The sequence below is a fragment of the Strongylocentrotus purpuratus genome, unplaced genomic scaffold, assembly GCF_000002235.5.
Source record: "Strongylocentrotus purpuratus isolate Spur 01 unplaced genomic scaffold, Spur_5.0 spur5_scaffold_11, whole genome shotgun sequence".
NCBI classification, from domain to species: Eukaryota; Metazoa; Echinodermata; class Echinoidea; order Camarodonta; family Strongylocentrotidae; genus Strongylocentrotus; species Strongylocentrotus purpuratus.
This window is the reverse complement of record NW_022145596.1, coordinates 3,198,470-3,214,829: the sequence shown is the minus strand read 5'-3', so window position 1 is coordinate 3,214,829 and position 16,360 is coordinate 3,198,470. Positions and strand designations below refer to the sequence as shown.

Below are 16,360 nucleotides of genomic sequence, written 5' to 3'. Positions count from 1 at the left end.
TAGGGTTAGACAATGAGAGATAGAAAGAATATGTCCTAATATTTAGCGGGGGTACATTATTATGGAACTCTTTCCACGATTTGAGAACATTGAATGACGCGGAAATGACTAACATAATTATACAGACCGTTATTAGTCAAAGTTTGTTTTTAAAGTGATCTTTATCGGCAGCATTTGGCGAAGAAATGAGCACATGAAAGTTCTATATGATTTGATGTATAAAAGTAATACAAATTTCAAAAACAGATATGTACATTTTCAGTCACAAGGCTTATAAAACAGAGAGACGGTCATGTAACATTGACACACAATAAACGAGATAGGAAGATTAGGGTTTGGCGCCATGACATGATATGATAGGGTTACATACGGATACAGGACCTTTTTCATAACGTGTACTTATTCGGCGTACACCGCAACGCACCCTTTCGATGTAAGTCTACTTATTTTATGAATCAAAACCAAAATTCAGAGTTTAAACCAGAGTTAGATAGCCCCGGCATGTGATATACACCGCGTTAAATAATCTTAAAAACACAATGGACATGAAAACGATTTCTACAAAGGCAACTTTTGACGGAAGAAAATCTATGACACCAACAACAGCCAATATACCAATTTAGCTAGAAATTACACACCCAAACATTAAAAATCACATTATTTCTAATGAAACGGAAATGGAAAATATAACCGAGAGCATATCTACTGTACATATCAAACCATAATATTGTTAGACATAAAACATAGTGAAAGTATAACCACAAATATGAGAGAGAAAAGGAAGATGGTGCTGACTTACTGAAGTCCGTGAGACAAGTCTGCATAATCAGTGAAGGTTGTTGGTATTTATACCAGATAATGATCAGAGACGCTCCCATTGAACATGACCACTGAACTATATTAAACTCAATGGATTAACTTGTCATCTTCACCATTAACTTGGAGTTCTATTCTTACATTCCTTGTGCATCGCCAGCTCTCTGAAAAAACGGCTTTGTCATGTTGGAAGTAATCATTGTCCCCGCTACCTCTGGCAAATTCGTAGCCGTCTCAAACTGACGAAGAAAAGCTCCAAGCCTGCAACAAAGCATTGACAATGTTTTACACTCAGGATAAAAGGGAAACATTCTGGGACATTATCATGCAAATCTACTGAAGTCATTTCTTTGTCGTCCCTCTTGGCAACATAACAGGTGCTTTCGAATATTAGATGCTTTAAAGTCAGACATTAATCCCTCTCCCTGATCAGGGTTTTAGGTACCCATTGAAACCTTCAGCATCATGCTTTATAGCTTAACCAGGAAAGCCAAAATTTAATTTGTATTGTACAACAGTAACTTCAGTCCATGTATACATTTTCTTATACTACAACAACATTGGTGAACTCTTTCTCTGCATTGATTATGGAACAATAAATGCACAGTAAAGTTAATTTCTGTTTCATTCTACAGGGTAAATTAAGGTTCTGTCGAACCCTCGACCTTCGCATCTCCAGTCAAGCGCCTTAAACCACTCGACTAGCTACGACACCCCCTTTCAGCCCTCCTCTTTCTCTTTCCTTCCCCCCCCCCTTTGGAGGGGGGGGGGGTGGGGGAGGCAAGGGCCTTTTGGCCCACCCCCTCCGAATTACAACTTGTTGGCGGGAAAATCTGCAACTGATATCTCCCTTCTTTTCTTTTCTTCTTCCTCTTTTCCCTTCCCTTTATCTCCCCTTTTCCTTTTTCTTTCCCTTTCCTCCTTTCTCTCTTATTTTTGATGGGGGGGGGGGGGAATAACAGCTGGGAGGTAAGGGCCCTTTCGACCCCCCCCCCCGATCTCCTTCTTTTTTTGTTCCTCTTCTTACTTTCCCTTCTTTTCCTTCTCTCTCTCTCAGTCTCTCTCTTTCTTTTGTTTTTGTTTTTGCGAGGGGGGGGGGGGGGCAAGACCCGTGCCCGCTCGCCCCCCCCCCCTGGATCCGCGCCTACTTGTAGGTACCTACCGGTAAATAGGGTGCTTCTGATATGACCTTGTCAGTATTGGTATGTCGAGTTGAAATAACGGTCTGCGCGATTTTCAGATTTCCGCCCCCCCCCCCCCCCCCCATTGGAAAATCATAGATCCGCACCTGCTACAGAAGAACTCTTACTGTAATAGGACTGAGAAGCAAAATGTATGAATATGTATGATAACGCAATGTCTGTAATACTGTGGAACTTCATTAAAAATATCACTAGGCATCAGATTAGACCTCCAGTTTTAATAACTTATTTCAGCTCTACATTTTTTTTTAGGCATTATCATGTAACTGGGCCCTGGTTTCAATATAAAAATGTTTTTCAAATTAAAAGGGTAATTTTCCAGTCCAGTGTACTGTTGTAGCTACGATTTATGAATTAGTATATAAAAGAAACAATTTTTCATTTGCTTTTTTTCCTATTATTTATTTTCTTCTTCTTCTTTTCAGAGGGGGGTGGGGATTGTTGGTCCTGCCATGAGTTTACATAGAGGATTCAAAATGAAAACTAATTTTTTTTTCTACACTTTCTAAAAGTTAGACAGTTTCAAAATGTATTTCTTTTGTGTGTGTGTGTGTGTGTGGCTTCTTACTTCGTTTCAAACCCAGGATGCAATAAAATGGAAGCATCACATTTTGTGTCGAGGTATATGAATAAACATTTAATGCCATTTTCTTTTCTTATAAAATTGACCAATATATTACAAGTTCTTTAAATGTTAGAAGTGTTCAATACACATATATAAAGATGATGATGATTTAATACACATATATGATGATGAATTCTTGCAGTTTGGTTCTTACAAATGTATAAAATACAATATCAATAATGCAATTTTCACAAAAAAAGAGAAAAACTGAAACCACCTCTATAATATTCAATAGATTAAAAGGCATTATAATTTCATTCAGTAAAATTAGTATCACTGTTATTGTATCTGAACATCAGCCTGCCATTTTAATAGAAAATTGCATTGCACATTGTAGGTTCATATCAAGCACAAAATACATGCATTATCTATCTGCTGGCAGTATATTAGATTTTTTTTTTTTTTAAAGGGGAATAAAACATATTCTATCTCGGTACAGCAGGAAAAGTACAAAAAGAACAAAACATTTTGACAACATTATTCATCACATGTGACACAAAGAGTACCTTGAAGAATATGTATAGAAGAATATCTTGTATACTATGCAAGGAAGCATAATTGTAGATAAAAGATAGATACATGAATATACAACTCACACCTAGATTCTCAATCAAATGATGGGTCGAACTGTCACAAAGACTATCCCACATTTCATTTTTTTTCATGAAAAAGCATGTAATAGTTTCCAGTACTATCATTCAACTTTTAAGTTTACAATGCACAGCAGTACTTGTAGAGGTTAATGCAATTATACTGTGGTGTATTAATACATGCGTAGAGCACTGCACATTTACAGGTTTAGAGGTATTGGTGCGCTAAAGTAAATTCAAGCCACTGACCTTGGAATTTATTTGCTATCAATAATGGAATAAAGCAGTCTCAAATGGCTCCTCTTTGCTTCCAGTAAGGAGCCAAGAGTTTTGTTGTATACAATCTATCAGCTCTCATTGAGGCTGTATAGGCACCTATCATATGAAGCTGATAGATGGTATAATACTATAATTATTTAACTAGCTGCATCATTTGCATCATGCGAATCATACTTCAGTTGTTTATATGATCAGTTGAAGGCTCAATACGACTCAAATGACCGGCAAGATTGTTGTTCTTAGTTTTGCAAATTTACAAATACTGTTGAAAAATTAAGTACTGATGATAATTGTACAAAGATGTAAGTAATACTAAAAGTTTTCATATTTTCAATACAGATTGACTGAACAAATTTTCAGCAACAAATTTTTGTCAAAGATTTTTTTAAAAATGATAACTTGTCAAAGCACAATTCAGTAGACTATAGAGAGATAAACATAGAAGAGATGTTATGTAACATACAACAAGCCATGGTTATAAATACAACAAAATGAACAAATCATAAATATAAGCTATAGCCTCAATCTAGTCAATGAATGATTACATTCTGGTAGTTATGCACAATAGTGAGTCACATCGATACAGGAAATTAATTAATGCTTTTCTACCACCAACAATCCCCTCCCCCAAAAAAAACAAAAAACAAAAACAAACAACAACAACAACTTACACTTTTTAATAATCTCATAGCTTTAAAGGCCCTACTTTAAAGCCCAACTGTTCTACTGAGAGCTAAGTTGATGTGATAACCACCTGTCAGTGACCATGCAGGGAGGTCTAATAATTCTAATCCCTCCTGGCCAAACTAGTACAGATAGACTTAAAGCAGATACCTATACATAAAAGTTTAGACATAGTTCTAGTGCCTGTTTCTAACTTTTTTCTTCTATTTTCTATTGTTTATCTTCAAAGGGCTATGCAACCTATCAAGAAGTTCTGAATGTAGATTACCAGTTGTGTAATGATATTTCATATGGAATGTTAAAAGATATTGTGAATAACCCAAATCACCGGGTACATGAAGATAAATTAACAAAAACAAATTATCTGTACTTCATTATAAAATATATAATAATTTCAATTTACGATTTTTAGCAATACTTTAAGACACAGAATTGGGATAAATTTGTCAAGAATAAATGCTTACACAGTAAGCAAACAAGCTCACAACTACATTCAAACTGTTATCTACATGCAACTGTATCTGTCCAATTAAAGCAGTAGCATGCAGGAATCTAACCTACATGTATGGTTTGAAAATTAGCGGAGTTGTGTCATGATGAGTTGCAAATAGCAACACAGGTTTTCACACCATTTCCACCTCACAATATTTCTCTCCAGGCAATGCTGGAACATGTCTGACATAGCAAAAGCAATGGCTATCATATTTTGAAAAGTTGCAAGGTGATAGCATGTAAAAAACCTGTGATGCCATTACTTACGAGTTGCAAATACACATATTGCAAATGCTCCTAGGTATAGTAAAAATACATAATCTTATGTAGAGATGTGTACATTGTAATTTTGAAGACCGCGTCTTGAGTTAGGACTTGGAGAAGACAGAACAAGAATTTTGCAGTTTCCTTGGAGATCATTCATCCCCTGCATCCTTTTGTCACTAGGTAAGAGTTATTTCATCTGCTCATTTGCATAGATGCATGCTTAGAGGATGGCGGTAGCTTGCATCATGTGTCTCCAATGAGATCAGGTAGATCAGGCAAAGAGTCTATTGCACCACTAGTCTCCTCCATGCTCTCCTGACCTGAGGAATGCCGTCTTGACTTGGACTTTTTAGTGGATGGTTTCTGGCCACAAGAGAGAAAAGCATACATACAACAGTTATATCAAAGCCATTACAAAAATCCCTGACTGGAATGTGATGTCTGTTTATGCTTTTTATGGTTTTGTGTGAACACACCCGGTATTTCACAAAGGTAACAATCCTCATAAACTACAATTTGCAAATTCATCAAACATTCTGATAAAGAAGATGACAAGAATGGCATTATCTTGATTCGGCAAGAAAATATTTCAAAACAGCAATGTACAAAAATTGTAATCTACGCCTGTATCATTTATTCTTTTCATATATACATCTATCTTTCGCTAACTGTAGTCTAACAGACACGTCTACATCAAGTTACCCATACTATCATGTTTGCGTCAAGGCACCCATTCGGGCGTGGCACTCTTGTACTGTGCAAATTATTGCTTACCCAGGTATGTAATAGTTGTGTATGTATACATGTAGACACCCTCTTGACCATTGTTTTTATTTTACAAGAGCAAGGCTATTATTAAAGTTGTTTATACTCTTTACACTTGTGTGGAAATGTCTCTCTCTGACGTTAGTTTATCAAACAGGCTAGATTGAGTCAAATAACCACAGAGACAGTCTTAATTCACCTTTTTAGATCTCTGCTTGGTGGTGAACATCTGTTTGTATATCCGTTCTGCTTCTTGTCTCTCATCCCAAGTGACTGGTTGATCATCTAATGTCTCTAGCATCGGAAGCTGGCTGATCACATACTGCCTGGAAAAGAAATCTCTGACATGTCAATAATGCTCTCCAGTCAAACAATACCCAAAGTTAATCAATTTTATCAAAATGACTTCTATCGAACTAAGATTAATTAAATGATTTTTTTATCTTCACAATACCGGTAGTCAAATTACCTGACATGGTCATTTTTTGTTTTACCTGATTCTGCCAAAATAGAATGGCAACTGATTGATAACAATAACTTCCAGTATTTTGAACTCATTGGGAAATCCCCAATTTAATATCCATAACAAATTTTGTTTCAATCCTGGCCAACATATTCTTTTTAAGCTTTCATACTTTCACTTTCACAGCTCTCTTGAAATATGATCTTCTTAAAGTGCTAATTATTGGGCCTATATGGGCCTTAATGGGGACACTTAACTGACAAACTATTACACTATAGAAGGCAAAGGATTTGATAGATTGCTTGGGGGGGGGGGGGGGGCTTATATTAAATGGCATGCCTTCAAACTTTCAGCAAAAAAAAAGTCTCTCTGGACAAAATTGTGAATGCATTGTTTTTACAAAGACATTTTCATAACCCTGGGAAGAATCTACATCAATCTACATGTAGGGTTCATAAACTTAATTGAAGGCGTCAAAAGAAGACTGGTTAGCGAGGGGAAGAAAACAGTTTGGTTGCTCAAACTCAAAGCCTACCTATAGTCTTGAAACTGCTGAAAGGTGCCTCCATTGAAGTAGCTAGGAGCAGCAGGGTTGTTCATCATGCTCAGGAACTTGAGTTTGGGAAAGTGCTGAGCCAAGGTCTCGATGAATGTTGTCAAGTTGGTGATGTTATTACGGTTGACCCACAACGTGTGTAAGCAAGGCATTGGAGGAAACTTGGCATGTGACTTGATCTCATTGTTGTCCAAGATTAGGGTGTGAATATTGTCAAAGCCCTCTAGCGTTCGTAGCTCTCTGTTTGAAATTTAATACTGAATTAAGGAAAGGTATACAAAAAGTTGAACAACCAGTTTCGACAGATTATCTAACAAACTATCTGCTATTAAAGATGCATAGGGGTCATCTGTAAAAAAAAAAGCATTATAAGTTAATGACCTGCTACTGCTGATTAACACCAGGGGGCCGTTTCTCGAAACCATCATAACTACAAGATCAACGACATCTCGACACTGTCACGCAACTTGTCAGCTAAGTGTTTCACGAAGCCGTCTTTGCCAAGATGAGCGACAACTTCCGCGACAATGAGTTGTCACTGCTCAGAACCCGTCATATCTTTTTAATTGCTGTAAAGCGCCATCACAAGTCAGTTTGTTGCTATTCCATGGGCCGCGAAATGTACGATTAGTTTCACTATCATTTTGAGAAAAATATAGACAAGTTCGGTACATATATTCTGGGATGCGAAATGCAAATGTAAAGAAGTGATAATACAAATTATACAGAAATTTTAAAAAGCTGAATATAAACATTAAATCACAAATCGTTAAACATAACATATAAATAAAAGAGATAAGAATGTTCTTCTTCTTCTTCTTCAAGATAATCTGCCTCCTTCAATACTGAAGATTCTTGCAGATGCCGTATACAGAGCTGCCAACATTTGATTTGGGTAATCAGGGAGATTTCTGAGAGAGCAGCATCGAACGACTTCATTGTTGGCGGGAACCAAGAATGGCCTTTTAGTGCCCCTGGTGGGGGGGGGGGGGGGGGCAGGGGGCAGGCCCCCAAAAGCTCTTGGTTTTAAGCCTCTTTGAAACCCTTTTAGAACACATTTTTTCAATGATTTCTCAAAATGGAAGGCTTTGATATGGCACATTTTATTTGCATACAATTGATAACATATGAACTTCACATCATATTTCAGACTATGAACTCCTGTTACCTCTATTGTGAAATGGGGGATGTACTTGTGGAAGGCAAGGACTGGGGTGTGCTTGAGGGTTTTCCTTGAAGTGACTGGTAGGTTGCTTGCTTGAGTTTGCTAAGGAGGTCCTTGCTATACTCCCTTTGGTAGCATGGGACATCTGTGTTGGCAATTTTCTCTGTTAGGAGTGCTTGAAGTGTTTTCAAATTCATTGATCCCCTGAAATCAGTTTTGTTCTTCCTAACAATGCTAAAAACTCTTTCACATGAAGCATTGGAATGTGGTATCACAAGCAAAGATTTCATCACTTTGCTCAGAAGTGTGTATTTCTTTGAGCCATTGCCATCCTCCATCTTTGAAATTGCAGACCATTTCTGGTCTATTCTCAAGTTTTTGTTCAGGATCTCTGGTTCCCCTGAAAAGTCTTCAACCTGGTATTGTGCAAATTCCAGCTCAAGCTTGTCCAGGTCTCCATTCTCTGATTGTCTGTTCAAAATGCAAGGGTACTTTTCAACAAAGTATTGCACAGATGAAAATGACACATCTCTTCTGGAACTGACATCAATCACTTCAGCCTCCTTAAGGAACTTAACATCTAGTGGCCAGGTTTTCAAGGCATAGTCACATGCTGATTCATAATACTTCCTCACCGACAAGTAGAAGTATGTCAAATCAGCATCTGTAAGACGAAGGGGAGAATCATCTTCTGGGCTTGTTGTACTCTCCAGGTATTCCTTGGCATCTTTTCCAATCATTAGATCTTTATCTGACTTCTGGCAATCTCTCTTACCATACTGCACTTTCTTGACATCAGAACATTCAACAATCACTGTTGGCTTTATGAGTAAGTCTAAGTTTTAGGGAGATTAATGAGGTCCCCAACTACTGACGAAATGAACTCAGGTCTATGGTATAGAGGGGTAGACTATTTCTCGATTTTACAAATCTAAGAACTGTTCATACTAACCTGAAAAAGCTCTGTATTCCTTTTGTATTGCCCCTTGCTTTCGCGGTTTGCTTGTGTTTGTCAGATGTGATGTGGCGAAATACATCATTTCTTCCCCCACTCTTGATGGAGATATCTGCGCCGCAAACTGTACAAAATGCGTAGTATTCGCCTTTCGTAGATTTCCCAACACAAGGCCATTCCAAGTGGTAGTCATCTTTATATTTCTGATAATATTTCGACTTCGACATTGTCCTGGATGATATTTTAATACTCAAACAGAGAGCAAAATACAGCCTTGTTTTGGACAAAGTTGACTTACGCCTTCGGAAGATGCAAGTTATATCGATGCGTTCCCAACGGCAAAGGAGATCAGAAAAAAAAAGTCGGCTTCAAAATCCACTCTGCAGTAACACTGCCATGTTGGTATCAAATGATAATCCACTTAAAAATCACATCGCAAAAGTCCCCAAATCAATCCAAAAACTGATGTTGAAATGTGCAGTTTTTTGGGCCGATCGCAGCAGACAAAGTCTGCTTGTTGTATCAGTGCAACTTCTGGCTGCTCTGACGCGACCGATCGGAAACCGGCACCAACGTACCGGGACGCTACGGGGGCCGGCGAGGAAGCCGCCCGGCAGAGCAAGCAGGCGAATTGCTATCACACAAACACCACTCACATTATCACATGTTCCCAATGGTTTGTTAGATTAGCCCGCCAGTCGTTCGGCGTAACTCTCATTTATTACGCTGTTAAATAAAGTACGATATCACGGTAAATTTATATTCGACGACTGGATAACAGGAAAATTCATATTACAGAATTGCCGTGTGTTTGTATACGTACGTACGAACTCAACATGCTAGTCTTGTGAAACAGTCGTTTATGAAAATAATACAACTTAAAATCTGGAAATCCGGGAGATTTTTGCATGGGGTCGGGAAAACGGGATATTGGGTCAAAATCCGGGAGTCTCCCGCAGGATCCGGGAGACTTGGCAGCTCTGCGTATACTCGGCCTGATTGGGGTGTGCAGGTGGACCATTACACCGGGGTTTCCCCCTTCTCTTATACGAATAGTGCAATGGGTTCTTAACGTGCAAGGGTGGTGACTCTCCTGTACACAGGGCCTCCATTTAACGTCCTATCCGAGGGACAGAGTGTTTTCCACTTGACATAACCTGCGTCTATGAACAAGGGAAGGGGCACGTTAACACACAACGCAGACTTCAGTCATCCGCCTTGATGGGAGTCGAACCCGGGATCTTTGGTTCAACAGGCAGACGCTTTACCGACTGAGCCAACTCGCCTTCTTGTCCATAGGGCAATTCCACGGTAACGGAAGGACACTCAGACAAGATTTTTGAACTTCAGGTTCATACTAAAAGAACTGTTTTATTAGTATAAGATGTGAAACAGTACAGATATAATACCTATATAAGTGCCTTTAATTCTCCCCAAAAAAATTGTCATTATAGTTAAGTAGTTTAAGAATGTGCATATTAATTATCTCGGTAACGGAAGGACATAAAAATGGACATGGTTTTTCCAGTTAATTAGTGTTTATCCAAACTTTGTGAAGTTGATGAAGCTTTCCACTTGACTGAAACACATTTTGTTCCCCATAGTTTAATACATACTAATAAAACATTTCTTTTAGTATGAACCTGAAGTTCAAAAATCTTGTCTGAGTGTCCTTCCGTTACCGTGGAATTTCCCCATAGTGATAGTCGATCCATAGTCTTTTCTTAGGATACCATCATACCTATGTGCATTATTATTTTCTCTCTACTTCTTCCAAATTATATTTTCAATATCAAATCAATTATAGGTCTATAACAAGTATTTATGAGACTCTAGAATAAAAACTTGCTGAGAAAAGGTATTTTGCCTAAAATTCCTCGTCACAATAAACAAAAAAATTATGTATTGATAAACTATCACATTGCGGTATCCTTATGTCAAGGAAAAAACACTCACTGGTGGTGGTGGGGGAGGGGGGGGGGGGTGGTTGGATGTCTGGACATGACTTAATACTAACAAACCTGATATAGACCTCTAAACAATTTCATTTTCAGTGTTTTGAACTTATGATAAAGCCTTCTCTTTTGCATTCACTTTGTCAAATTGAAAAGTATTAATCAAATAGCATTAACCATCATGGATAGTTATCCGGCGCTAGTGTACTTCCGTATCCATTTTTGAAGCATGTTTTCCAACATATAAAGTCTTAAAGGATTAATGCAATATTGCTTGTAAACTTCTTCAAATTGCTGTAACTTTTAAATCAACTGTCCAGACACACAAATCCCAATGCAATGGCCTGGGCCGGGTATCAAAACAAGTTTGAAAAATTGTTTTTTCTTGAAACTTCACAAAAGGATACGAAAATTTATTGAAGCTCAGATCTAAGACAAATGTAGTTTTAGAATAATGCTGAATGATGTTTTCTGGAAGCTCTTCCATGTCTTGATAAGCCAAGTTGAGGCGATGTGGATCCTCACCATTTGTCACTTTTTGTTTCGCCATTGTCTGCTGTGTGATTCGGTTACAATTTCACGCATATCCATATCCGTTGATAATTATCCGACATTAGCCATTGGAAATACACACGACACTGGACTACGGTTATTAGTCTAACCGAACCGACAGTTATATATGGGTGAAGCTTTTCTTCACACACCTAATCGGAGATGAAGGTAGCCCATCCAATGTGTAAACATTGCCAATTTGATAAGTGTAAGGATCGCATTTTACACATACAACCGCTATACTATACACACGCAATATATTCTTTGTGTATTGTATCCGTCAGGCATGATCAGTGCAACGATGGCTGGCTACCAATTAAAATAGGCATGGTGGTCGGATAATAAGAGTAGATGATGGAGGGGGGGGGGGGGGGGGGTAGGCGCAGTACTTAGGGGCAAATCAAAGAATTATACTAAGACCTCACCTCATGTATGTTAGAAATTAAAAAGTTATTATCTTCTTTTGAATTCAAGATTCAAGATTCAAGATTTGTTTATTTCTTTCCACTTGCATAAAAAAAACATTTCATTCAGTAACAGTAGTAACAAGTTCATCGTAAACTAGCATAAAAACATTAACAATGAAACAGTTATAAAGACTTTAACAAATGTGGAAAAAGAGGTGGTCTGTTAAAAAAGCACAGCTTGTTAAAACACAGATCACCTTTACAGAAACAACATTTTTTTTAAAGAAGTAGGTTATATTACAGGGGGAGGGGGACTAATACTAATCTAGTTACCTATACAGACTATAAATAAATATCAGATCTACCACTAATTTACAAAATATGGTAGACTAAAAAAGAAAACAGAATAAAGATAATGGTAAAGTAAAGAAATAGGGGAAGGAGGATAATGTACAACACGGGGGGGGGGACAATGCTATTTCAGTTACCTATATTGAATACTAATAAAAATCAGATCTATTCACTGTAGGTGTACAGTAGATGAAATTTCAGCTACAATAGAATTGCAATATATCCCCGCACCATAATTATAAGTCATGCATGAATGTTATTTGTCATAGTCTATGTTATATATTTGAAAGGTGGTACACGATTCAAGCTCTATTTGCTTATGTTTCATCACCTTTGTGTGTTCTTTCTTCAAACTGTATATTAGTTGCAACGTGTGTATGATAAATCATTGTTATATTCTTTTTCATGTGAAGTCAATTCAAATGGATTGTAAAATTGAAATGATTTGTTATATTATTTTATATTCATTTTTCATGCGATGTTAACTTCAATGAATTGTGAAATTGTGAACATGCATGCATGCATGCATAAATAAATAAATAAATAAATATGCCTTCTCTGGGAAAAGGGGCATTGACTCTTTAAATACCAAATCACATAAACTATTCACCATTATGTCACCGTCATGTACATATTTTCTATGGATATAATTTTTCACGATCTCAACTTTTCACCACCCTAGCGTCATGTACATTGTCTATGGATAAGCTGGAATATTAACTCTTCACCACCCTACGCTAACGTTCACCACCCTAGCGTCATGTACATTATCTATGGATAAGCTGGAATAATAACTCTTCACCACCCTACGCTAACTTTTCACCACCCTAGCGTCATGTACATTGTCTATGGATAAATGGTAATATTAACTCTTCACCACCCTACGCTAACTTTTCACCACCCTAGCGTCATGTACATTATCTATGGATAAGCTGGAATAATAACTCTTCACCACCCTACGCTAACTTTTCACCACCCTAGCGCCATGTACAGTGTCTATGGATAAACTGGAATATTTATTCTTCACCACCCTACGCTAACTTTTCACCACCCTATCGTCATGTGCATTGTCTATGGATAAGCTGGAATATTAACTCTTCACCACCCTACGCTAACTTTTCTCCACCCTAGCGCCATGCACATTGTCTATGGATAAGCTGGAATTAACTCTTCACCACCCTACGCTAACTTTTCACCACCCTAGCGCCATGTACAGTGTCTATGGATAAACTGGAATATTTAATTTTTCACCACCCTACGCTAACTTTTCACCACCCTAGCGTCATGTACATTGTCTATGGATAAATGGTAATATTAACTCTTCACCACCCTACGCTAACTTTTCACCACCCTACCGCCATGTGCATTGTCTATGGATAAACTGGAATATTAACTCTTCACCACCCTACGCTAACTTTTCACCACCCTTCCGTTATGTACATTGTCTATGGATAAACTGGAATATTAACTCTTCACCACCCTACGGTAACTTTTCACCACCCTACGGTCATGTACATTGACTATGGATAACCTGGAATATTAACTCTTCACCACCCTACGCTAACTTTTCACCACCCTACGGTCATGTACATTGACTATGGATAAACTGGAATATTAATTTTTCACCATCCAACTACAATACAGTTTATTGAAGTTAAAACGGTATTATGTCCTATGTGCAGGCCAAAAATAATGACGAGGTTAAATTCCAACGTAATTTGAATGATAATAATAATTTAGAACTTCCTTCAAAACCAAAAGGTTTGAAAATGTCTTTTTGTGAGAAAATAATGATCATTAGTTGTCGAATTGAATTTAGCGAGCACGCTCGTTTAATTAGTCTGATTTATATAATAGACAAATGTACATTTAGTACATGTAGAGAGGCGCGGATCCAGGGGGGGGGGGCGAGCGGGCCTTGCCCCCCCCCCCGAAAAAAAGGAGAGAAAGAAAAGGAAAAGAAGGAAAAGGGAAAGAGGAGAAAAAGGGAAAAAAGAGGAAGAAGAAAAGAAAAGAGGGAAGAAGGAGATCGGGGGGGGGCAAAAGGAATTGCCTCCCAGGCTGCTGCCCCCTCCCCCAATCAAAAAATAAAAGAGAAGGAAGGAAAGGGAAAGAAAAAAAGGAAAAAATGAGATAAAGGGAAGGAAAAAAGAGGAAGAAGAAAAGAAAAGAAGGGGGATATCAATTGCAATTTTCCCGATCGGGGGGGGGGGGTGGAGGCAAAAGGCCCTTGCCTCCCCCCCCCCCCCCCCGTCCCCGCGTTAAAAAAAAAGAGAAGGAAGGAAAAGGAAAAGAGGAGAGCTAAAAGGGAACAAAAAAGAGGAAGAAGAAAAGAAAAGGGAGAAAAGAAGGGGAGATCAGTCAACAATGTGTGGAGCGGAGTGGGGCCAAAATGACCTTGCCCCCCCCCCCCCCCAGGCAAACTTAAAAGAGAGAGAAGGGAAGGGAAAGGGAAAGAGCAAAAAGAGAATGAAGAAAGGTAAGGGATATCAGTTGTAATTTTCTCGTCAACAAGGTGTAAATCGGGGGGGGGGGGGGCACTGGCGTACTGATAGGGGAGGGGGGGGGGGGGCTTTGGGGAAATAAAATTCAAACGTTGGTTTATTTCTAATTCCATAACGGTGGTTTACAAATAATGTTGAAATGACATAATTTTCCGAGATTTTTCATCACTTTTAAGTAAATTGTACTTTTGTATGCGTTTGTTGGAAAATGACAAATTCCTAAATTTACGGCCAGGCAAGAAAATGCTTTTTGAGATGCCTACATGTCAGGGCCCGCAGAACGGCGGGGATCGGGATCCTCGAGCCTCCCCCCCCCCCCCCCCCCCACTTTTTTTGAAAAAGTATATTAAAGAGAAATAGAAAGAAAGAGAGCAAGAAAGAAAAAATAGTTAACTGCCAGTGACACATTATAATGATGTATCAAAATATGCTCATCTGACCATGATTAAATTAAATGCCTAAAACCACGAGGGCTCAGCCCCCTGGATTCCACCTAGGGCCCTAAGGCGGGCCCTTAGATGCTCATCTGACAGTAATTAAACGCCTAAAACCCCTGAGCTTCCGGGGGCTCTGCCCCCTGACCCCAACGAAAGCCTCAAGGCGGGCCCCTTGATACTCATCTGACCGTAATTGAGTGCCTAAAACCCTTGAGTTTCCGGGGGCTCCGCCCCCTGAACCCCACGCCAATTAGTGACCTGCAAATGTCACAATTAGGTATCAAAATAATGCTCATCTGACCGTAATTAAATGCCTAAAACCCCTGAACTTCCGGGGGCAGACAAGGTATCAACATAAGTTCATCTGACTGCAGGCGCGTAGCCAGGGGGCGGTGGGGTGGTCCCCCAAAAAAACGCGTAGCGAGGGAGCGCGGGAGGGGGGAAACTGAATTCAGACGAAGAATATTTTCGAGAGCGGTACAACGAATCGTCTTCTTTCTCTAAAAATTAAATGAAACGTCGAAGCTTCCGCGCTTCGCACGGGAGGGGGGGGGGGGGGACTGAATTTAGACAAGGATTAAGAGTCGAGAACGGTACAACGAATCGTCTTCTTTCTCTAATGATTTAATAAAACGTAAAAGCTTCCGCGCTTCGCGCAGGAGGAAGAAAATAATTTCAGACGAGGATTATCTTCGAGAGCGGTAAAACGAATCGTCTTCTTTCTCTAATAATTTAATGAAACGTCGAAGCTTCCGCGCTTCGCGCGGGAGGAGGGGGAGGAGACTGAATTTAGACAAGGATTAAGAGTCAAGAACGGTACAACGAATCGTCTTCTTTCTCTAATGATTTAATGAAACGTAAAAGCTTCCGAGCTTCGCGAGGGAGGGGGATGGGGGAACTGAATTTTCGAGAACGGTACAACGAATCGTCTTCTTTCTCTAATGATTTAATGAAACGTAAAAGCTTCGCGCGGGAGGGGGGGGGGACTGAATTTAGACGAAGATTAAGAGTCGATAACGTTACAACGAATCGTCTTCTTTCTCTAATAATTTTTTGAAATGTCAAAGTTTCCGCGCTTCGCGGAGGAGGGAGGGGGGAAACTCGCCCCTACTTGCACCCACCCCCTCCCAATTACGTCACTGCTGGTCACCATAACGTACCAATATTTGGCTCGCATGATTTCAAATTTGCCCCCCCCCCTAAGAAATCCTGGATCCGTGCCTGCATGTAATGCTCATGTACCCCTTACAGCTCTATTTATTACCAAAGCAAGTCAATCATTCATTCAATAGCGT

The 16,360-nt window shown here is 39.0% G+C and overlaps 1 protein-coding gene across 1 annotated transcript; it reads right to left on the bottom strand.

Moving 5' to 3' along the window:
* Positions 1 to 2,636: 2,636 nt before the first annotated feature.
* LOC100891875 (leucine-rich melanocyte differentiation-associated protein) lies at positions 2,637 to 11,474 on the bottom strand. The gene is made up of 4 exons (XM_003731686.3): positions 11,222 to 11,474; positions 6,719 to 6,979; positions 5,920 to 6,046; positions 2,637 to 5,318 (listed from the first exon to the last, which is right to left on the bottom strand). The coding sequence occupies exons 1-4, from the start codon at positions 11,362 to 11,364 to the stop codon at positions 5,199 to 5,201; spliced, it is 651 nt and encodes a 216-aa protein (XP_003731734.2). The 5' UTR covers positions 11,365 to 11,474; the 3' UTR covers positions 2,637 to 5,198.
* Between the last annotated feature and the right edge of the window lie 4,886 nt (positions 11,475 to 16,360).